This window comes from Pagrus pagrus (assembly GCF_965226575.1).
Source record: "Pagrus pagrus genome assembly, chromosome: 2".
Classification (NCBI taxonomy): domain Eukaryota; kingdom Metazoa; phylum Chordata; class Actinopteri; order Spariformes; family Sparidae; genus Pagrus; species Pagrus pagrus.
The window spans coordinates 36,061,757-36,084,987 of record NC_140186.1 but is presented as its reverse complement, the minus strand read 5'-3'; the positions used below and the strand labels follow the sequence as shown (position 1 = coordinate 36,084,987).

At 39.4% G+C, this 23,231-nt stretch overlaps 1 protein-coding gene across 7 annotated transcripts in view; it reads right to left on the bottom strand.

Annotated features, from left to right (window-relative positions):
* The window catches only part of tenm3 (teneurin transmembrane protein 3), a 454,093-nt gene that overhangs the window by 236,796 nt on the left and 194,066 nt on the right, over nucleotides 1-23,231 (bottom strand). For 5 of the 7 annotated variants that reach the window (XM_084378327.1, XM_084378328.1, XM_084378329.1 and 2 more), the window contains one exon: nucleotides 19,412-19,603. The exons of the other annotated variants lie outside the window; for them this stretch is intronic. In XM_084378327.1, the coding sequence (XP_084234453.1) occupies nucleotides 19,412-19,603 (192 nt within the window). The remainder of the gene's footprint in view (nucleotides 1-19,411; nucleotides 19,604-23,231) is intronic. 7 annotated transcript variants of the gene reach the window in all.

Below are 23,231 nucleotides of genomic sequence, written 5' to 3'. Positions count from 1 at the left end.
AAAAGACAGTATTTTTGAAACTACTCATGACTCAAGTCATTCTTCGTACTTCCGTACTCTACTTTAAGTAGCTATGTTGATCACTACCTTTATTTCTACTTGAGTAGGACTACTTGTTTTTGCAAAGTAACAGTTTTAATACTTGACAGTTTTTTGGCCACTACTCCACTGTCTCTGCATATTAAACTGACAGCTCTCAATAAGACAGCTAACAGAGTCTTAACAGGTATTACCGGATAGCAGCTCCATTTAAAAAAAAAAGAAATAGAAAAAGAAAAACATCTGGACCTCACTTATTTCTGAACCCTGGCTACGGCCCTGCTTCCATCACCAGTTTTACAGCGCCGAGTTGAGCCGAGCCACGCCCGTGATCGACCTGCTCTGGAGTAGGTCTCGCCCCACCTCCAAGCAGGCCGCAGTGACGACTCGCGACTCCAGCCAACCCCTAACAAACTGGTTTAAGACACCTTCAAGTAGGTAGCCCTGTTTTGATGGAAATGCAAATCCCGGCCACGAGTCAAACTGAGTAGAGCCAGGCCAGCAGATAGAATGGAAAAACGGCAAAACAGACCAGCTCTAATCCTCGGCTAAGGTTTTCAACTGGCAATCGGCAACTCCGATGATTCTCTCAAGAACAAGTTAGAAACGTTACATTGTGTATGTGAGTACTGAAACAGCCCAGTTACCAGGATAAAATGTTAGCAGTTACCATTTCTGCAAACCACAGAAACATATACATTTGTATGTGTCATAGTACTGTATGGACATTTCTACAAAACATGTCATCATCACATTCACAGTACATGTGCACTAACTGGGCAATTTTCATACTCATATTTATTATGTATTAATAACAATACACTGCCCACACTGTTTATAATTACACTGTTTATATTTGTACTTATTATGTATACACAATTCTATTTTCTATTTCTGCTCTAGCTCTTCTTCTTACCTTTTTATTATATTATTATTATTTTTTATTGTTATATTGACGCACAAATTTCCCTGTTTGCGGGACTTATAAAGGAATTTTGATTCTGATGTTTATTACCTGACTTTCATGTAGGGAGGTAGAGGGGATGGTGGTGGAGTTTGAGGCTGCCAAGCCAGTGACCATTATTCAAAACATGATTTTTTTCCTAGCCCTAACCAAGTGGTTTTGTGCCTAAGCCTAACCAGAGTACAATCACAGTGTTATGACAAGAGAAATTGATATAATTGAGCCGAAAGAATTGTAAAGTAGCAACATAAAGAAACAGAATGTTTGAACCAGTGTTAATTTCATTAACGTTCGCCTAAGACGAGATGATGACAAGCTAAAAACAGATATTTCATAATAAAAATTATGACGAAATTAATGTTTTGTTTTCAATGACGAGAAAGGACGGGACTAAAATGTTAGTGATGGGCTGTCAGATATTTAAAATGCATGATATTTTCCCCCAATTGTGAATCTAGTTTGTCTGTTAAAATGTAATGTATCCCTATTCCCAATCCTGAACAGAGATCTTTGTCAGAGCCTGTCCTGTGCAGGGGGCGGGCTCTTACTCCTTGTCCGTCACTTCACACACACACACACACACACACACACACACAGACACAGACAGACACAAGACACCCCGACGGAGAGAGCCAAAGTGTTTGTTATACTTCACGACAATCGATGCAGACAATGCTCATAGCTACAGTGCAAGTCTTTTGCATGGAAGGGCGGGAACACAAGCAATCTTTCAAAATCTTTTTTTATGTTGTTGTGAGTAATAATTTAATTTATTTTACATTTTTTTAATCACAACATTATAGAGTCATTGTCATTGCTGAACATGGCTGTGAAAACATTCTAAATAAAGTAGTAAATAACAGTTTATTTGATTTATTATCACATTATACTATATATATAAACATTCTTAAATACTGACCCAGCACTATTTTGAACAAATAACTAATTTGGAGTACAAGAAAATAAAGAAATTGTTCATTCTGTTCTTAAATTGTTAATTTTCTTTCTCTTAAAAAGGTAACAAAAAGAACACATTTTGACTGAAAGCAATGACTAAAAGTTGACTAAAATGTAATGACTTTTCTTTGACTAAAAGTGGATGTTTTGAGTTGTGGTCGACTAAAACTAGACTAAAACAATAAAGGATAAAAATGACTAAAATGTGACTAAAACTAATAAGCATTTCCATTTATAGCTGCCAAAATTAACACTGGTTTGAACGTAGCTGTGCTTTCGCAGATACATACTTTCCAAACACTGATGTTGGTTGCTCCAGACTGGTTTGAAATGAACAAATACCTAATGTAATTACACGTGTATCCATCTATACAGGACAATAGAATACATGCTATTGGCCCGTTTATAGTTTTTCAGTTTAGTAAGTTTAGATAAATTAGAATAGGGATTTAGTTAACATTAAAGTAATGCTTAATGTCAGGAATCAAAAGCCGGTGCATTGCTTTCTAAAAGCGCTAGCTGTTGGTCAAACAGCTGACTACTCAATTAAAGTGTAACTCTCGCCAAAATGCAACCTAGGCTTTTTTTGTGAATGTACCCCAGTCAAACCTTCGTAAAAGCATAATTATGACGAACAAGCCACTTTTAAGATTTACCGTAGTTTCATTTTCAGGTCAAAATCATTTTCAATTGCGTGCTAGGGGCAGCTGTATGGTAGCATCAAAATCGCACACAGAGTTCCCCGGCATAACATGTTAAGCTGCACTCGGGGATCGACGCATCTCGACTGGCAGCACGGCGACGAGCGGAGCAAGCTACTGCTAACGTGAGTTGTTCAAAAACCTTTCTAGTAAACTCTGTGAAAGCAAACAATGTTCTCAATGCTCATGTTCATGTGTAGAGACCCTGGTGATACTACGAGCAAAGTTTCATGTTGTGTCGAGTCTTCTTAGTGTTTTAAAAATAGCGATTTTGATGCTACCATACAGCTGCCCCGAGCATTCAATTGAAAATGATTTTGACCCGAAAACTAAAATACGACAAAACCTTAAATGTGGCTTTTTTGTCGTAATTATGCTTTTACACGAAGGTTTGACTCGGGTACATTCACAAAAAAAGCGAGCTCGGCTCTGCGAGCATGAGGACAGAGAAAAGTTATATGCCTGCTTCAGCCCCCCTTACCCATGCTCTGAATGAGTGTGCGCTGCTGATATGTTGTGTCATGCCAAGCATGTGTGCGGAAACTAGTCTTCAGTGTTTGACAAATATTAACTAATAAATCGATGACAAAACATGATTGGATAGATGGACATCCACATTAGACAAGGTACTTTAGAAAAAAATGGTGTCAGCAACTTGATCGTTGCGAAGTTAGCATTATTAAGTGCTGCATTTTCCTCGAATGCCACACAGAAGTTTGGGCTAAATAAATGCGCAAATTCCTGGATTATGTTCAGAGACATTTCTTTGAGTGAATCAAATAAACACAGCAGTCACAGCAGACCAGATTGAATCAAGATTCCTGTGTGTAGTTCTTTTAGCAAAAAAATCACTTTGGTTCATGTTGGGGAAAGACTGTGATCTCAGACTGTGATCTCAGGGAAACTAAATGTTAATAAAAAATCTCTCTCAAGTCAGTGCTGAGTTTTCTCTGTTAAACCAGACCATGATCTTTCCCTAACCTTAACCAAGTGCTGCCAGTGCTACACAGAACCATGACAAGTTTTAAAATGCTGTTCTCATAGACTGCCTATTTTATCAGAAAACAAGTGAAATACATTGTCAGTGTCAGGTACATTAATTAGCAGCATTTCCTCACTATGTTAATATAAAACATAATTCGGTCAGCAATATATTTCCTGCCAATCATATTTGCTGCTGTAAATTAGTTGTATATAAACATAATTTCTAGTAGCAATGGCTTTCCTCTGAGTAGAATGTAGGCTGTGAATCAGCCTCTCATTTTTTAAATGTCCTAGAACACTTTTTTTTTGCCATTAATTATGCAAACTAATGTCAGATGCCCCAAATCATATTTGAAAAATCAAATATGATGTAATACAATTTACTGCATGAATATACTGTATGATCAACTATATTTTATATACTTTGCTGTATTCAGGATCATAGATTTTTATCAAAGGTGTACATGTTTGGAGTTTTAGTTTTAATAACATTCAGTCATTTAGCAGTTTTTTCCTGCTTTGTGTCTAACATCGTCAATATTTATTCTTAGTTCATAACCGGTTGTTTTAAATATTAATATTTTACATATTTTACAGGCTGTGTGGGCTAAAAATGCCATAAGTCATTACATGTTTAGAGTCAGGTAGGCACATGTATTCAAATATGCAATGTCAGTGTATGTGATAGAATAGTAGCATTAGAATGTGCCAGAGATCACCAAATTTAGGCTTTTGCAAAAAAAAAAAAACAACAGCAAAAAAAAAATTGTGTAGGGGGGATGGCTTTTTTCCACTGGCTGACTATTATGTTCTTTGTGGAAAGCCCTGCTGATGGTGAAGATTAGAGTTTGTGACAAAGGGTGGGGGAAACAATGCAGTAAATGAGGGGGCTGAAATATCTATATTACAAACGTGTGTGTGTCATAGTAGTGCTCTTTCTAACTGTTGTTCCTGAATTCCCATGCTGTAAAATTGGTGTTTTCATGGCTGCTGCATCTGACAATGCACATCACCTTGTAAAAAAAGAGAGATGTAGGGAAAAAGAGAGAGGGGGACGGGGGATGACAAGGCCATGAGAAAGAAACAAAAAGTGACACATGATGGTATTAAGGCAAAGTGAAAAGAGAAGGACGAGAGGAAGAGAAGGCATGAAATGAAAACATAATGGGATGCAACAAAGAGAGGTAAAGAAAGTGTGTGAGAGAAACGAGTCAGTGTTTGTACAACAGTTCAGTCAAAAGTGACTCTGAGACCATTTTAATGGCCACCTTAGCATCACACTAATCCTCTTAGACACAAGCAGCTCTGGGAAGGGATTTCAATACATGTAATTAAAGGAGTCATTTAAGCTACACTAGTCCACATTTTAGTAAAAAACAAAAATACTGACTATTTAAGAGAATGTTTTATAAGACTGTCTTACTGTTAAGTGAGTGAGTCAAGCCATATTTTTAATGATTTTGCAAAATGTGATTAAAAATAACGTTTAAAATATTGAATATATTATATTCAAAATATTCACATAAATGAATTCCTGCTACTATTATTGACAGTAACTCTAAACCCCAGTGTTCAATGTAGGATTTTGTGTCCTCCGTAAAACGAGGAGTTAAGACAAGAAGGGACAGTATGATCATAAGGGCAACTAGAAAATACATTACTGTGATTTCTATCCAGGAAACACTGCCATGGTCTTGATTTTTTATTTTTATTTTGTCATTTCCAAAAATATTCCGAACACACTCAGACACACTAGTGATAAAAACAGCAACATTCTGATTAAAATATTGGCTATATTTCAATGTATGCTGCTATTTGTATTTTGGTCATGAATGCACACGTCTCCAGCAACAAAATAATGAAACCTGACGTTAAGTAGATCCTTTACCAGACAGGATGTGCTGAAAATTAATTTCCCCCAAAACACAGGAATCAAGCTCAGCTTAAGTTGGTGTCAATTTTGTAGAAACTGAGTCAAATTTCATTGCTGTTGTACTTGATCATGACTTAGCATAGGCATGAGAAGAAAAAAAAATAGCAGTAGCCACCTTGTATAGACAATTATTCCTTTGTCATTTTAGGAATGAAATTCAAATTCCATTCAAATTCAATAGTATCTGCTCAACAGCAATGTATGAGGGAGTCTTTCCAAAGACAGCTGGAACAACAGCAGTTGAACCTCTCCACTGTGTCCTCACACACACACACTACAAAACAGACCATTAGTTTATTTACACCAGTGCACAGAATTTATGCTCAACATGTCTGTTTCTTGACTCTCCCAATGATAAGAGTGATAAAGTGTGTTTATTTTATTTTTTGTGTTAAGCAGAAAAATATCCATGTCTAATGAACCATGAGGTGCACTTGTTTTGTCTTTCTGTCACTTCCCATTCTCACTACATAGCGGTGACGGGCAAAGGAGGTGCATAAATAAGGCTGGCTGCGCTTTAATGCCAGTGTATCCTGTGCAAGATCTCTTCAACTGGCTTAAATGCATTTTCTCTGTTTGATTCCAATACATTTTTTTTTTTTTTTTTTTTGTAGGAACAAGCATTACGGACACTCAATTATCAGCTGAACAACAAAATACACCATTTAGAAAAATGTACGTGTCAGTATATACAGTTGGGTCCAAAAGTCTGAGACCCACTCGAAATACTTCTATTTAGCATTTGTTTCGAAGGTATGCTACTTTCTCATTAAATGATAATATCACCTTGACAATTTAAGTGAAAAGTTAAATCTTTGATAATGTACATGAATTTGTTTTTCAAGTTTGTGTAAAATCTTTCTTTTTCTTTCTTTGAATAATTTGACAGGACACAGATGGAGTTTACCTTCATTTAATAGACTGAGTACCCCTTCAGAGGTGGACTGAATATACACTTCATCTGTATGGGTTGGCTTCAAAGAAAGGAAATTTGATTCCAGTCAATTACTTTGTTTTTTTTGTTTTCTTCTGTACACCAGGAAATCATCGTTTTTTGACTGCACCAAAGGGAAGAATTTTTGTTTTATCAGATGCTCCATTACCGTGGTAATGTGGCTAAATAAGACTTATTCTGTGCCAGTGAGACTGATTTGGTTGAGAATGGAGAAGCTCAAAGAATGACGGGACTTACTGATGATAGGGAAAGTGATACTGATGGTAATGAAGCGATAACACATATGACAGAATAAGGTATCAGTATCTTTTTCTTTCCTCTCCCTAAGCTGATTTGGACAAAACCCTGGGAAAAAGACAATCTCCCCTCCAACTTTAGCATGGCTTGATCTCCATCTTTACTTTCACTACCTCAATATCTTCTCATCACTTCCCTCCCACTCCTGCCGTCCTCTTCACCTGACCTCCTCTCTCACTTTCCTATCCTCTCTTCCACTCAGTTATAGGCAGCTGCAGCCTTTTCATAGCCTCTCATCAGTCCTCCACATTTCTCTCTCCTTATTGTAGCACCAGTGCACTGACCCCTTATCCGCCCTCCCTTTCCTCTCTGTCTCTCTCGCCCTCATTCACTCATTCATTTTCTCCTGCCAAGTCAGCTCTCGGTGCCCTCTCTCTCTTTCTCCCTTCCTCTATCCGTTCATTTACTCTCTCATGCCAAGTCATTAATATGGAAGACTGTGTTCCACTAAGCCACTGGGTCTTCTTTTGCTATTTCTATTTACTCATTCTTTTTTTTCCCTTGTCCTCTCAGCCACCAGATTTTTTTTCTTTTGTTTTTTCGTACTGCATGTACGACTATTTGTTTTCATATTCCATCACATTTTTTTGCTCTCCCAACATTCTCTTAAAACAAATTTGCTTTATTGGGTTGAGTATCAGATGAAAGGCTTCAAGGTTCAAAATCTGAAAATTGCTGGATGGAGTTCACATACTGACTGAATTTTGCTATTGTCTAAGGTTTACAAGCAGAAGTGCATAACATAACAGAGGTGCGTCATGAGGGTGATGCTGGAAGAGAGGCTGGAGGACAAATTAAAATCAAAGGGATCCTCTTGGACACATGTCCTCACTAGGAAAGTGAAACAACAGATGATTCTGATTACCAGGAAAGCGGAAATGACAATATTATGACGTTGCATTGCTAAAAGACAGATTTAATGAGGTTGAGCTGGATGGCTGGGTGCACAAATAACGTAATTTTGACAGAGGAGACTGCTGTCGAACTTATTATTTATTTTTTAATCTTGATTACACAACAAGCAGTTCCAACATAGCAATCTGACTGGTTAGCTACACATTTTGAACGTGCTCAAATCAGCACGACGTGCTCAAATCAGCACAACCTTATTCATCACTAAAAATATTACTCCACCATTTCCATGACAACACTGTGACTGCCAGAGCAGGAGCAACAGCATATACTATAATCACTGTTATACGCAGGGTGTGATTTGTGAAAAAATCAGAGGGGGAATGTTTTTGAAACATTTTTTACTCATGAAATAATTCCGAAGCCTCCGTGGGTCGATATAGACTATGAACTGTATTTCTTTTAGCTGTTCACGCTGCATTTGTAGAATTATGAACTTAAACAAAACCTTTTCAGAATTTGAACTTAACCACTGCATTTGCAGAAGGACAATGATCTCACCCACCCCCAACCCCCTGCGCAGAAACGAGGCAACAAGTTGCGGTGGCCAGTCACATAAGTTGGCGATCAGACTGTGACTGATGCCACAGTGGAGTGTAATGTAATGTGTCGTGTGTATTCAATCAGTTTGGCTTTGTGCACCAGTTTAAAACACATCCATTGATGCCGACGATCACTGTGGACTGGCATGCTTCACCTCCTGTAGCAGAGGCATGACTGGAGATCACAAGGAGAGTAGTACAGGTCAGTAGCGGGGCATGTTATTTAGCATAGATAAGTACTACAGAGGGAACACTACAGACATTTCTCTTTGTAGCGTTAAGTTTCACTTCCACTTCAGTTTGGTCTTGTGCCTGGCACCTGGGGCCCGCCCATAACGCAGGGTCTGGCACTACTAGATGAATACATGTGAAGTGTGTGGATGTAGTATCTAAGTCTGTCCATGTAAAAATAAAACATTTTCAGCAGATTAAATCTAGACTGAGCTAGCAACGCAGTTTTGTGTTTTTCTGTGTAGTATCAGTTTGGGAAATCCCACCATCTCTAGAAAACAATACCATCAGCTCAAGGCTGACTGAAAAGGAACTAGAAATCGTCTCTGACACTAGCTTGTTACTACGGGACGGCCTACTTGCTGGAGTAGTAAACTAGGTTTCATGACATAAGAAGAATCTTTGATAAAAGAGTGTGCTACGAGTGACACGCAAACAGCCAATCATTTACAGTGGCGGCTAGCCAATAGGGGGCGCTAGGGCGCCGCCCTCCCTGATGGAAAGTGATTTTAAATTTTTTATTTTTTCCAAAATAATCTTTTTAAAATAAATAATTACTGCTCATTCTACAAACGAATGCGTTTTTAATTATCAAGAACGAGCTATATATATGTGTCATTTGCATCCACGGTCATTTCATCCTAAACCTAAATTAAATTATAACTCATTTGAAAGCCTTGTTCTTAGTCTTTCACATCCAACGTGGAAAACTTTACAGCCAGTTCTATTTGTTGTAGTGTATCGAGCACCTGGTCCTTACTCAGAATTTTTATCTGAATTCTCTGAGTTTTTATCAAGTCTAGTCCTCAAATCAGATAAAGTAATTTATCTCATTATTAGACTCTATTGGCTTCTCTCAGTGTGTACATAAACCAACACAATGTTTTGACCACACCCTTGACCTTGTTCTAGCTTATGGTATCGAGATTGAAAATCTAACAGTTTTTCCACAGAATCCTCTTTTATCAGACCATCACTTAATAACTTTTGAAGTTCTATTACTGGACTACACACCATTAGGCAAAAACTCCTTCACTAGATGTCTATCTGATAGTGCTGTAGCTAAATTTAAGGAAATTATACCGCTGGCACTAAATTCAATGCCATGTCTTAATATAATAGAGGACTCCTCCGCTAACCTCAGTTCCTCACAAATCGATCATCTTGTTGATAGCACTGCAGGCTCATTGCGAACAACACTGGACTCTATTGCCCCTCTGAAAAAGAAACCTATAAAACACAGGAGGTTAGCACCTTGGTATAACTCGGATACCCGCAAATTGAAGCAAACATCACGGAAATTTAAAAAGAAATGGCGTTCCACCAATTTGGAAGAATCTCGCTTAGCCTGGAAAGATAGCCTTAAAATATATAGGAAGGCCCTCCGCAATGCCATAGCAAACTATTACTCGTCATTAATAGAGAAAAATAATAACAACACCAGGTTTCTTTTCAGCACTGTAGCCAGGCTGACAGAAAGTCACAGCTCTACTGAACCATGTATTCCTACAACGCTCAGTAGTAATGACTTCATGAGCTTCTTTAATGATAAAATTTTAACTATTAGAGACAAAATCCATCATCGCTTGCCCTCAACTGGCACTATTGTATCTTTAAACACAGGAACCTCAGAAACAGTTGTAAATTCTGACTTATATTTAGACTGCTTCTCTCCCATTGACCTCCACCAACTAACTTCGATGATTTCTTCATCTAGACCAACAACTTGTCTCCTAGACCCCATCCCAACTAGGTTGTTGAAAGAAACTTTACCTTTAATTAGCTCATCTCTACTAGAAATGATCAACCTGTCTCTATTAACAGGATACGTACCACAGTCCTTTAAACTAGCTGTAATTAGACCACTCCTTAAAAAGCCTAATCTTGATCCAGAAGCTTTAGCCAACTATAGACCTATATCCAACCTCCCTTTCCTCTCCAAGATCCTTGAGAAAGCAGTCGCCAACCAGCTATGTGACTTTCTTCATAACAATAGTTTATATGAGGATTTTCAATCAGGTTTTAGAGCACATCATAGCACAGGGACGGCACTGGTGAAAGTTACAAATGACCTCCTAATCGCTTCTGACAAAGGACTTGTCTCTGTCCTGGTCTTGCTAGATCTTAGTGCTGCATTTGATACCATTGATCATCACATTCTACTACAGAGACTGGAACACTTAATTGGCATTAAAGGACCCGCATTAAACTGGTTTAAGACCTATTTATCGGATCGATTTCAGTTTGTACATGTTAATGATGAGTCATCCCTGTATACCAAGGTTAGTCATGGTGCTCCTCAAGGCTCCGTGCTTGGACCCATACTATTCACCTTATATATGCTCCCTCTAGGAAATATAATTCGGAAACACTCCATAAACTTTCATTGTTACGCAGATGATACCCAATTATACCTATCAATAAAGCCAGATGAAACTAATCAGCTTACTAAACTCCATGCATGTCTCAAGGACATTAAGACCTGGATGACCTGCAATTTTCTGCTGTTAAATTCAGATAAAACCAAAGTTATAGTACTTGGTCCTAAACACCTTAGAGATGCATTATCTAATGATATAGCTAGTTTGGATGGCATTAACTTGGCCTCCAGCACCACCGTCAGGAATCTGGGAGTTATCTTTGATCAAGATATGTCCTTCAACTCCCACATAAAACAAATTTCAAGGTCTGCATTTTTTCATCTACGTAACATTGCAAAAATCAGGCCCATCCTGTCCCAAAAAGACGCAGAAAAGCTAGTCCATGCATTTGTTACTTCCAGGCTGGACTATTGTAATTCTCTATTATCAGGCTGCCCTAACAAGTCTCTAAAGAGTCTCCAGCTTGTTCAGAATGCTGCAGCACGTGTACTGACAGGAACTAAGAAAAGAGATCATATTACTCCTGTATTGGCCTCTCTGCACTGGCTCCCTGTAAAATCAAGAACAGAGTTTAAAATCCTTCTCCTCACTTACAAAGCTGTTAATGGTCAGGCACCATCATATCTCCAGGAGCTCATACTACCCTATTATAGAGCATTACGCTCCCAGAACGCAGGATTACTTGTAGTTCCTAAAGTCTCCAAAAGCAGAATAGGAGCCAGAGCCTTCAGTTATCAAGCTCCTCTTCTGTGGAACCATCTTCCTGCTTTGGTCCGGGAGGCGGACCCCCTCTCTACCTTTAAGAGTAGACTTAAGACCTTCCTTTTCGATATAGCTTATAGTTAGGGCTGGCCCAGGCCTGTCTTGGACCAGCTCTTAGTTATGCTGCTATAGGCCCAGTCCGGGGGACAAATGATACACTGAGCTTCTCTCTCCTCCTCTCCTCTCCATCTGTATACATCTGTAAGACTCTGTTTCTAGTCCTACAGGCTCCCATGGATCCTGGTCGCGCCCCGGGTCGTGGATCGTGGATGCGCCTACTGCCATGGCCTTGCCTGATCGTGGATGCGCCTACTGCCATGGCCCTGCCTAACACCAACCACTACTGTTGCTAATATTAGTAATATCTCTGTTATATACGTTCCACTACTATTATTGTAATGCATTACTACATACTATCCTTACCGTTAACCACTACTACTGTTATCACTAGTAATCACATTTCCATTATGTGCATTTCATTATTATTGCTGTAATACCTCTTTATGTACTTTCATTCCTGTCAACCATCCATTATAATTGTATACATTGCGATCTCGTTGATCTGCTCTGTACATGCGACATCTATTGCACGTCTGTCCGTCCTGGCAGAGGGATCCCTCCTCTGTGGCTCTTCCTGAGGTTTCTTCCGCATTTTTCTTTTTCCTGTTAAAAGGGCTTTTTTTTGGGGAAAGTTTTTCCTCACTCGAATCGAGGGTCGAAGGACAGAGGGTGCCGTCTCTGTACAGATTGTAAAGCCCTCTGAGGCAAACTGTGATTTGTGAATTAGGGCTATACAAATAAAATTTGATTTGATTTGATTTGATTTCCCCTCTCTCCTGAGGGTAAGCTTGGGGCGCTGAAAATATCGCCCCAAGCTTATCATTTAAGTATCCTAGCAACCAGAAACAAGTGTCTGAAATCAAGAATTTTGTATTAAGAGTATTCACTAATATACATCTCATATCATTGTCATTATCTGTCAAACTGTTGATTTCTAAAGGGCAATTAAATAATTATTGTTTATCCCTAAAACAATGGTATCTTTTGGTTTTGGTTCTTTTATTGGGATAGTTACCGAAAGCTTCTGGCACAAACAGCCCCACCTAGAATATATTTTTTACCAGCCGCCACTGATCATTTAACAGCTGTGTACTTCATTTGCACCACCACCATGTGACTGACTACAATGGAAGAGTGTGAATTGAGGCGTTACTATGGCTCCCACCACAGTCCTACTCTGCCTGTAAAACTGTACACATACTAGCCTGGGGAATGTTCGCCATTCTTGTGGTCTGATACAGCGGACTACAGCCGTACCCCCGCCAGCAAACATACCAACCTCTTCTGCCTCTCTCCCTGTCTTCTGTTGGTCCTCTCAGGGTCACTCATCCTCTGGAGCAGAAGTGTCTCTGTGCTCCTTAGGTAGAGCGGACTGGCTGGCTGTACACTGCAACTGCTCCACTCAGCATGTTTGCTCTACCTGTGAGCCCAGAGATACTGCAGTTGCGACAGCCAATGTGGTTGGTGTGATTACAGGGGCAACTACAGCCCCTAAAGATCAATAATCATTGATTTTGACTGATATGAAACTTCACTATCCTGATAGACTTTTTGGAACGGAGTTTATTTAGTTTGAGAGCTAATTGTCCCACAACATGAATATAAACATTTTTTTATTTGTAGTAAGTGTTGTATAGCTGCAGTAATACACACAAAAGTGACCGTTGTCAGTGGCACAGCAGTAATGCAGTAATGGTCAGGAACTTCACGTGTCAGATTGCTAGAGCACAATAGTTCCCTAACATTAACCAATTAGTTGCCTAAAATTAATTTGAATTATTTATTATATATTATTAATTAAATTAATTTGTTTAGGAAATAAAGAATATTATCATTTAGGTCAGATGATGGTGACTGGTGACTATTAAAGACTATTGAAAAACCATCAAATTCAATTTGTAAATCAAAATTAAGCCTGCAAATCTGAAAGCACTGCTACACTGAAAAACAGCAGAGCAATGGGAGTTTAGCACAGAGGATGAGTTAGAAGTTTAACTCTCACATGAAATAGAAGCTGGGTTAAACTCCGGCATTGTACAGTAGTATATCATCTCATTTCACAGTCAGGACAGTGTACTGTTTGTCAAACACAGAATCTTTCTCTTTACCCTCTATGCCTTCACTCCCTTCCAGACTATCTCCTTGTCTGTCTCTCTGTCTGTTTGAATGGAGTCTACTACAACATTTTGATTTACTTAAGTGACTCCATTCTGCAATCAGCCTCAGACGTGAGCTGTGTGTTTGTGGCCTCTTCCATGTGTGTGTGTTTGATGCTTAAATCCCAGCCACCAGCCACTAGCCTGAGGTTCATTAGCCTGATCAATGATTGACTATCTTCTCTTTGCTTCTCCATGTCTTTAAAATATCGTTTTTTGCAGTTTGACCCCACTTTCTCCATATATCCTTCTCTATCTAAATCTCATTGATTCATTCTCATGACAAGATGGATCATTTTTGTCTTTCTTCCTCCAATCCATCCATGCAAATGCTCTCTCTCTCTCTCTCTCTCTCTGTCTCCTCTCTCGCCCTCTCTCTCTCCTCTTTCATTCAATGACTCATTGATTAGTTCTGGTGTTGAGGAGAATTGCCTACTTGGTCCCAAAGTAAAAAGCACTAAGTGTTATTCGCGTTCCTCTCTCTGCCTTGGTTCGCTCCCTTTGGCTTTCAGTATAGACGTTGTCAATAAGTCTTGGCGTCATCCCGCCGTTTGCAAAGAAACTGGTCTTTTTTCTGTTGCTTTTTCCGCTCCGAGCTGATAGCCTTGGCGTCTCTGAGGCATCTAAAGGCTGGGTGGTGGAGGGTTGTTGGCGTCTTTTCAGTCTCACAAGGAAAAAGACAGACTGTTTGTGTTGAGAAGTGCTGTGTTAATATACAATCTTTGTTCACCTATCTTAAACCAAATGCCAGCACTGGGTTAAAACAATTTATGGAGTTCGTACTGGCCTTTTATTGAAAAAAAGAGATCTGGTAACGTCTATTACTTGCTTTTTGTATTTGTTACCTTCGCCAAGGAGCTTGTGTTTTCACCTGTGTCCTTTTGTTGGTTGTTTTTTTAGCAGGAGTACACAAAAACTACGGAATGGATTTCTGACAAAACTTGGATGGAGGACGAGTCTCGGTCCAGAATTGACCCGTTTGACTTTTGGTGCAGATCCAGATAAAAGGACAGATCCAGGGATCCTTTCTTACTTTAAATACTTTAAAAACATTTTATTTACAATTGGATTAGGCTTGATTGAATTGAAGGGGACTGTTGGGCTTTGGCGGAGGTATGCACTCTACCTATCTGGTTATAGAATGAATCAATACTATTATCTACGGTAAACATCATCCTAAACTGAATCCAATGTGACATTTTCATCAAATCAGATACTATCTTCTTATTAAAGTCATGTATTTAAATGGAAAACTTTGATTTAATTGCTGTTTGTAGTTACTTAGTCATTTTTGGCAGTTACACATTTAAGCTATCAATACACAACATATGGTATGACAGATTGTCTCAGGCAGCTATGTGAGGATTTATCTGCATCAGACTGTAATTTACTTCTCAAAATACATATTCGGTAACCTACGATCACATGCGGTCTTCTTGCAAATGGTAACTAACTGTAAATTATAAAAATAATAAATAAATTACCTGCTGTGGCACCATGTGACCTCAACCTTACTGGTATTGTTTTAAGATCATGAAACATCTTATTTATACATTTTACCCAGAATGACTCTCCTGTCCATCTATGATTGTGCGTACATCAATAATTAGACATATAATTATTCTCATTTTATGAGACTGATGGGCATTACAAGAGGTCTAAAATGTGTGCTATGCCCAACAAATTCAGAATGAAAATATCTTCTCTGGCTGTCTATGAGCTTCAATGATGATACATTTCTTATCCCTCAGCGGTTCTGTTGACTACAAGGAGAATGCAAGAGGAAGCCTTGGCCTGAGGCAGCAGTGTGAATAAAATAATACCGTGCCTGTGTCCCATCCTGTGCTACACCTTGAGGAAGGAATAAAAGAAAAGGCTCACTTTTCACTAAACAAAGAAAACGGAAAGTTGTGCAATTGCGTGAGTAGAACATTTGCCCCCCCCCCCCCCCCCCCCTGCATGGAGACGTGCTTATGTTATAGTCTTTCGATTCTGCTTTATTTACACTTTGGCAAACACCTTTCTTTGAAACTATCTGTCTGCACAATGCAGAAGCAGAAACACATAAAAAATGTAAAAAGAAAATACAGAAATAAATAGGAAGAAAAAAGGGAGAAAAAAACAAACCTAAATTAATCAATAGAATGGGAAATTAAATGGGAAAGTGTATGAATAGTGGAATCAATATGAAGGTTAAAAAAAGAGAAAGACATAAGAAATCGAATTACAATTTTTGAAAAATTTTAGGCTTGCTGTGTGAATACTGGAAATCAATTCAATTAATCATCATTGGAAGCATAACCAGAAAAAAAAACACTGAACCCAGTAATTACTGATACTGATTATGGACATTAGACAAATTGTAAAGCCCAGTGAGGTATTGTGATTTATGAACTAAAAAAGTTCATAAAGGCAACTAGTCTCTGATGCTTCAAAAAGTACTTGGTCTTCCCAGTAAACAGCAAATAAAAATGTGTTCTGAGGGAAAAAGTGATAAGAAAACCCTGGATTCTCTCCTGTTCTCACATTTTCTGCGCTCTCTCCTCTGCTCAGTCTCTTCCTCCTGTAAACATGGAGTGGTTTCTGCATTTGTGTGTGTGTCTTTTTGTGTAAGACAATGTATGCTAAAGGCCTCTTGGTGCCTTAGCTTCACTGCCTGACTTCCCTCAAAGCCACTGGTGCAAAGAAAAGAAAACTGGCAGAAAGGATACAGAGCAACATGAGCAAATGAGGAAAAAAAAGTGCAGGACGTGGTGAGAGTGTTATTTTGAATTTTTGGCTGAACATTGGTGGGTTAGGTCAGGCTGGTACTGCTTTGGGGAGAGAGGACCACACACATATCCACAAACACATACACGCACAACCTTTTAGCCATTTTAAGACCCCATGTCAGAGCTGTTTCTGATTACAGTATGCTTAGATGGCAGTGTAGATATGAGGAGACGTCTGTCTGTCTCTCTGTTTCCATCACTCCATCCAGCCTTCTTTCTTTTTCTCACTCTTGTTCCATCCAAATCTCCTCCCTCTTTAGTTCTCCCTTTCATGCCCTCTCTCCTGCTGTAGTCTGACTCAAATTGTGGTTGTCTTAGTTCCTTTCTTCAAACCATCAAAGTCTGTTTCCTATCACACTCTTAACTATAAGAGGGCTGTTCCAGGGTCATTGGCAAGCCAACATGACTCGGCATCTGGTGCTTGTCAACCTCCACAGGCAAACGGGTCTCAGATCAGCAGTCTGATATGAACCAAACTCAGCCCCTGGTTCAAACAGCCAGAGACTTTCTCCCTCAACTTCCAGCCAAACATTTGCCATGACGAGAGCCACCAAGAGCAAGTCTGATTGCAACCAGCGCAGATGCTGAATGTGCCAAATTCTAGTTAAATAAGCTCTTATGGTTGGACTGTCATCAAAAAAGACAGCTGTCTAACTTGGTGTGTCCACTGTTAAAAATGAGGATGAAAAACATTGTCTACATCTCTACATATTGTCTCCACTACTCTTTCATCCTAGGCTACGTACCATATTGACATTTCTACAAAGAGGGGATGGTGGTGGAGTTAGGTGAGGAGGCTGCCAAACCGAGACAGTGTTTCAACATTTGTATGTGTGCAACCAGCTGATATTTTACTGAGACCTTTGGACAATTCCCAGCCATGTTTGTCGAGACAAAAACTGTTTTTTAAGCCAAAACAAGATCTTTTCTTTTCAAACAGTGTTTTTTTGTGCCACAGCTTTGTCACAAAATAAAATAAAACCTTAGGAAATGTAAAGTTTCAACATCTCTGTGCTTTGCAGAAATGTACATTGCCAACATTTATTCTGGCAATTGGTTGAACAATCCATGCGATGGATTTGGCTTGAAACCAAACAAAGTAGCTTGATTTGACTCTGATCTGATATATAGGGCTTTTAATTAAACTCCACAATAACCCCAGAATATTGATCGAGCCCAAGTTTTAACAGGCCATAAAGTTATCTTTCCACTATGTCCCTCCAGCACTATTTTCTTTCTGTGTCCCAACTTGGCTTCTATCATGATCCACTTAACATCAACCTGATACACTGGCAAAACATTTGTCCGTCCAAACCAACTCAGATGTACAACCACTTTAACTCCAAACTGTGCTTTTTATCATATGAAGACCCACAACATCAGATGAGGCACAGGCTCGCTTAAACAAGTGCATTTTAAGGCAGTACTGAAGGGTGTCAAACCATTCCCCCCCAATGCTAACTACAATCACAACCAAACATTTTCCACACATTGATCAACAACATAAATTAAAAGAAATGCAACATGGTATTTGACCTTTTTTGTATTTTCTTCAATATATGTCTGATTGATGACTTGTTCAATCACACTGGCTGAATCTCTGTGTCATGAAGTGGGTAGAGGAGTCTGACATAACCTTACTGCATTATAAAAAACCTTCATGGAATACAACAATGTCAGGTAGACTTGGAGAACAACTAGCTTGAATGTGTGAGGATGACTATGATATACCTCTGATTATGGCTACTGCAGCCAATATGTCAGTTTTTGACAGAAGTTTTAAATTTCAGAAGATCTTTCATAAAGTGTTGCAAAGGTTATTCCAGTCCCACTTTCTATACTGTTTATTAGATACTGAAAATCACCTGCGCTTGGACTGTCGAAACTAATTGTTCTCTTTTGTTTTCATATCTTTCAGTTGTCTAATAATTTCTTTAGGTTTAGGTTATTGTTTGATAACACACACAAACACAAACATGAAACGAAGACAAGATTTGAAAGCAAAATAAGCCATAAAGAAAGGCTGAGAGAAACCGGGACAGAAATGGAGAAAGAGGTCTGACTCCCACCACAGTTAGCTGATCTGTTGAGGACAGCTAGTTGTAGCACACTGGAAGTCATTAGAAGTTCAAGCCTCCATGCTTGCCAACTGTCAGGAGTGATCTCAACATTCAACATACACTATCAACATGAAAAACAGCTACAGCTCATACGGTGGAGTCAGAAAGGAACTCAGGGAGGCTGAAATTAGTAAGGTGGAAGTTAGAATGAATTAAGTTGACCTCAATGATTATGTCTGTTTGGAAACATATAAGTTACTGACCTACTCATTTTAAACCACCTGTCTTCCTTTACTACTTGCATAGTTGCGACAGAAATATGGCAAAATATGAGCAGATATGTGTCTGTTCAAAGCATGTGAACACACTTGCTGCAATCATTTCCTGCAGCAGCTGAATGTTTAGATTGAAGCTCCCAAGAGGGGGGGAATGGAAAAGAATGTGATCTCCAAAATAATCCATTCATGCTCATCACCCACACATGAAAGTCAAAGCCAAATGCAGACAGATAGAAATATCCAGTTGAAATATCCAGTCTTTTACAAACAACTGGGATGGCAAAACCCTGTAAAAAAATAAAGCTAATGAATATAAGATTATGTGCTCATTTCTATCATTTTTAAACCTGGTTTTGAAATGTATACAATATGACTGACATGAAAGAGCTTCGTAAAGGTTGCAAATGAGGCAAGTGAAGTGCTTTTACCATGTGTTACAGGTAAGTACAATTGGGCTGCATACTCCTCTTCTTCTTCTTCCTCTTCCTCCTCCTCCTCCTCTTTCTCTGAGTATGGCTCAGCCCCATCGCCTAACAACCGGTTGTCATGTAGACTGGCTGATTGTGGATGTGATTGGTCAATGACAGATGATGGACAGGAGGGGGAGGGCATTGGAGAACCTATGAAAGAACACAACCCCCCCAAAAAAGGAATGATGAACTTGAAGAATGAAAAAAAGTAATAACAAGAAACAGAAACCAAAATCTTAAAAAAAGAAAAGAAATGACTGACAGAGCAATGAAGTATGGTGATGTGAGCTTATGGTGTGGACTGTGGAAGAGACTGATGTAGTTACAGCAACTAAAGGACAATTCCTGGTTGGAATTGCCAAAAAGAGTTACAATAGAGATGTCCTGAGCTGCTGCCATAAACCTGAACACACACCATTCATTCAAGCCATGCAGTCTTTCACAGACCCATCCATCCTGCCCCTCCTCATCCCTCTCCTAACCCCTCCTCTTCACTCTACACTGTTACACTTTCCATGTCGGAGATCTATAAGTTCCACATGGCATCTTCACTGCCACTGACTTGTGACTACAAGATAACTTGGTCCAAGTTGTTGAACAGTGTGATGTGTAAGTCTGTGCATCAGGTAGAGTTGACTATATGCTGTGACTGTTTGAGACCAGACTCACAAGCAGAGTGTGCAATCAATTGTGTATCGATGTGGTAACCTTGGCATTTAGTGACTTCTGAATGCTAAATGGCTTAGCTCTTTGTTTGTTTGTGTTTGGGAGTCTTTGTGTGTGTGTTTTGCCCAGACAGATAACTCTGGCCAGCCTTGCATTCCATACAAATGTGCTGGCTCAAAAGAATGAAATTAGATGTGGAAAAGCAAAGGAATAAAAAAAAAAAAAAAAAAAATCATTAACAGCACTTGCCATGGTGGCTGGCTTTACAGATAAAAATGTGTAATGTCTCTATCTAACTCCCTTGATCGCTCACATTTGTGAGCAAGGAGGGAGAAATTGGAATACAAAATCAATGTCAGCTCATTAGCAGGAAAAAAATTGCATTTATACAGATACTGATGCTGAGAATGCAACACACCTCCCTTAAGCTCTGTCCCTGTCGCTCCAAAACACAAAAAAATTGAATGTAATATTTTTTCATGAGGGTTTTCACCAACAGATCAAGGACAGAACTCAATCTTCATCCATTGCTTTCACAACCATGAGTAGAGAAATACACACACTCAGGAAATTTCAAACACACACACAGTTTTGTCCCTTTCAGCCATCTTCCAGCCTATCCTGACATTCATTTGGGAGTCTGCAGTTACAGACTAACGCCACAGTCTAACAGCTCCATGCAAACAGATTTAAAATAACAGCACATAAGACTCTGTTTAATTATTTACGAGGCTTCCTTTTGGCTAGTTTCTTTCACTGAGGAAGAAAATCACATGGATATGACATTTTCTATTATATACCCAGCCCCCACTATCTCTCTTAGAATGCAAAAAAGAAGGTGGGGAAACAAAATAAATAAAAATAGCGTCGATCCCCGAGTGCGACGTAACATGGAGCTTTCCACCTTTACTCTCCTCCATGTTACGTCGCACTCGGGGATCGACTCTTCTCAACCGGCAGGACGGCGGCGAGCGGACCAAGCTACTGCTAGCGTGAGTTGTTCAAAAACCTTCTTTTTAGTAAACTCTGTGTACACAAACAATGTTCTCAATGCTCGTGTTCATGTGTAGAGACCCTGGTGATACTACGAGCAAAGTTTCATGTTGTGTCGAGTCTTCTTAGTGTTTTAAAAATAGCAATTTTGATGCTACCATAAAGTTGCCCCTCGCACGCAATTGAAAATGATTTTGACCCGAAACTGAAAGTACGGTAAATCTAAATAATTATGCTTTTACTCGAAGGTTTGGCCCAGTTGCTCTGTACCGTGCCAAAGCACGAATGTCCCTCCTCCCCAGTCCCCCGCTGGCCTGCACTGACATTGCTCCTGCCGCAACCAGGCCTGAGCAGGGTTTCCTCTTGTACATACATTAGTACATCGTAGCATGGTCGCATCACAATGGAGAACAACTCAGAGAACATGACTTTACTGACTTTTTTGTGGCTTAATTTGTGTCGTTTTGGTCATAGATGCCCTCTCATATGACTGGATTTCTTGATTAATGCCATGTGGCGTAATATGCATCATTATACTTCAGGTTCAGATTGTGTACCCATGCTTGTGCCTGTGCATGAGCAACTGTGCCGTTTCGAAGCACACCACTTCCAACCGTGCCAGGACCAAGGAAGTGTACTGAGCTTGAGCACGGTATGGAGCGCTCAGACCACGGTACGGATTGCCTAATGTGGGTGCGCCCATTAGTGTAACGCTAATGAACACGTTGACACTAGTAACCACCACTAACCTGGACACGAACAAGCCAGTCTCACAGACAGGTCCTGCTTTTTTTTGACATGGCAATGGTCAGGTCTCTTTTTTTTTTTTTAAATGTTATTTAAAGGAGCTCTGTGAAACCTCTATGTGGTGCTGGAAGCCAGTTGTAGTTTATGTTAGCAGACTCCATTTCTAAACTGTACTATCGATAGCTTCTTGTGGCTCAGAGCACATCTTGGCAGTGAGACGAGGCACTCAAGAATGTGCATAAATTCAGTCCTTCACAGAGAAATCCACAGTCCAGCAGCATTAAGCAACTTCAACAAATCGTCCACAGGCTTGTATAGGCAACCAAGAAAGACAGGAAGGTCTCATTTTTCACGTCACGTTGCAATCCACTCACATAGGGCCAATAAAAACATTATTTATACATGTAAATTGCCACAAATTGTTACATCAAATCCCTTGAGCATTCAGAATCAAATACTGGTTCGACCATGGCCACCACACCTTCTTACACATTTAGAATAAAAAAGTGAAAATAATACATAATAAAATAAAGACAAAGACAAAGACAAGACAAACTGTACAGTGTGTAGTACAGCAGATGTGTCAGAAATAATTTGTCCAGTCAGAACGGGGAATGCGATTGCGTGCTCAGTGTGCTTAACTCAACAAGCTAAAATTCCATGAGAGACCAGAGTCTGCCAATGACTTTGTTTGTGTGCATGCAGTGTTGATTTCCATCTCCCCTGCTCTTAAAGTCTTTTTGCTCCAGCTACAACAAAAGCACAACCTAATCATGAAACATCTTTAATGTTTCACCCCACCAAGAGTTCCCATTTTTGGTAATTATTTGTCTCTGACCCACTCTTTCCCAAAATTCACCTGCATTGTTCTAGAGCAGCGGTTCCCAAACTTTTTTAGCCGCGCACCCACTTCTATGTCCCAACCGGGTTGACGCACCCCCAATCCCCCACACCTTCAAAAAAAACAAAATGCAACAAGCTTTTTATTATTGCACGTCTGTCCGTCCTGGGAGAGGGATCCCTCCTCTGTGGCTCTCCCTGAGGTTTCTTCCGCATTTTTTTTCCCTGTTAAAAGGGCTTTTTTTTGGGGCAAGTTTTTCCTCACTCGAATCGAGGGTCGAAGGACAGAGGGTGTCGTCTCTGTACAGATTGTAAAGCCCTCTGAGGCAAACTGTGATTTGTGAATTTGGGCTATACAAATAAAATTTGATTTGATTTGATTTGATTTTTTATAGCCATATTAAAGGCGGCATGTTTAATCATGCTCAAATGACCAGAACACACATAATAAAATAATCACAATCACAACAATGCACTCTGGCATTTGAATTAATCTGAAACACTGTAACACAGTTTCAATATAATGCAACAA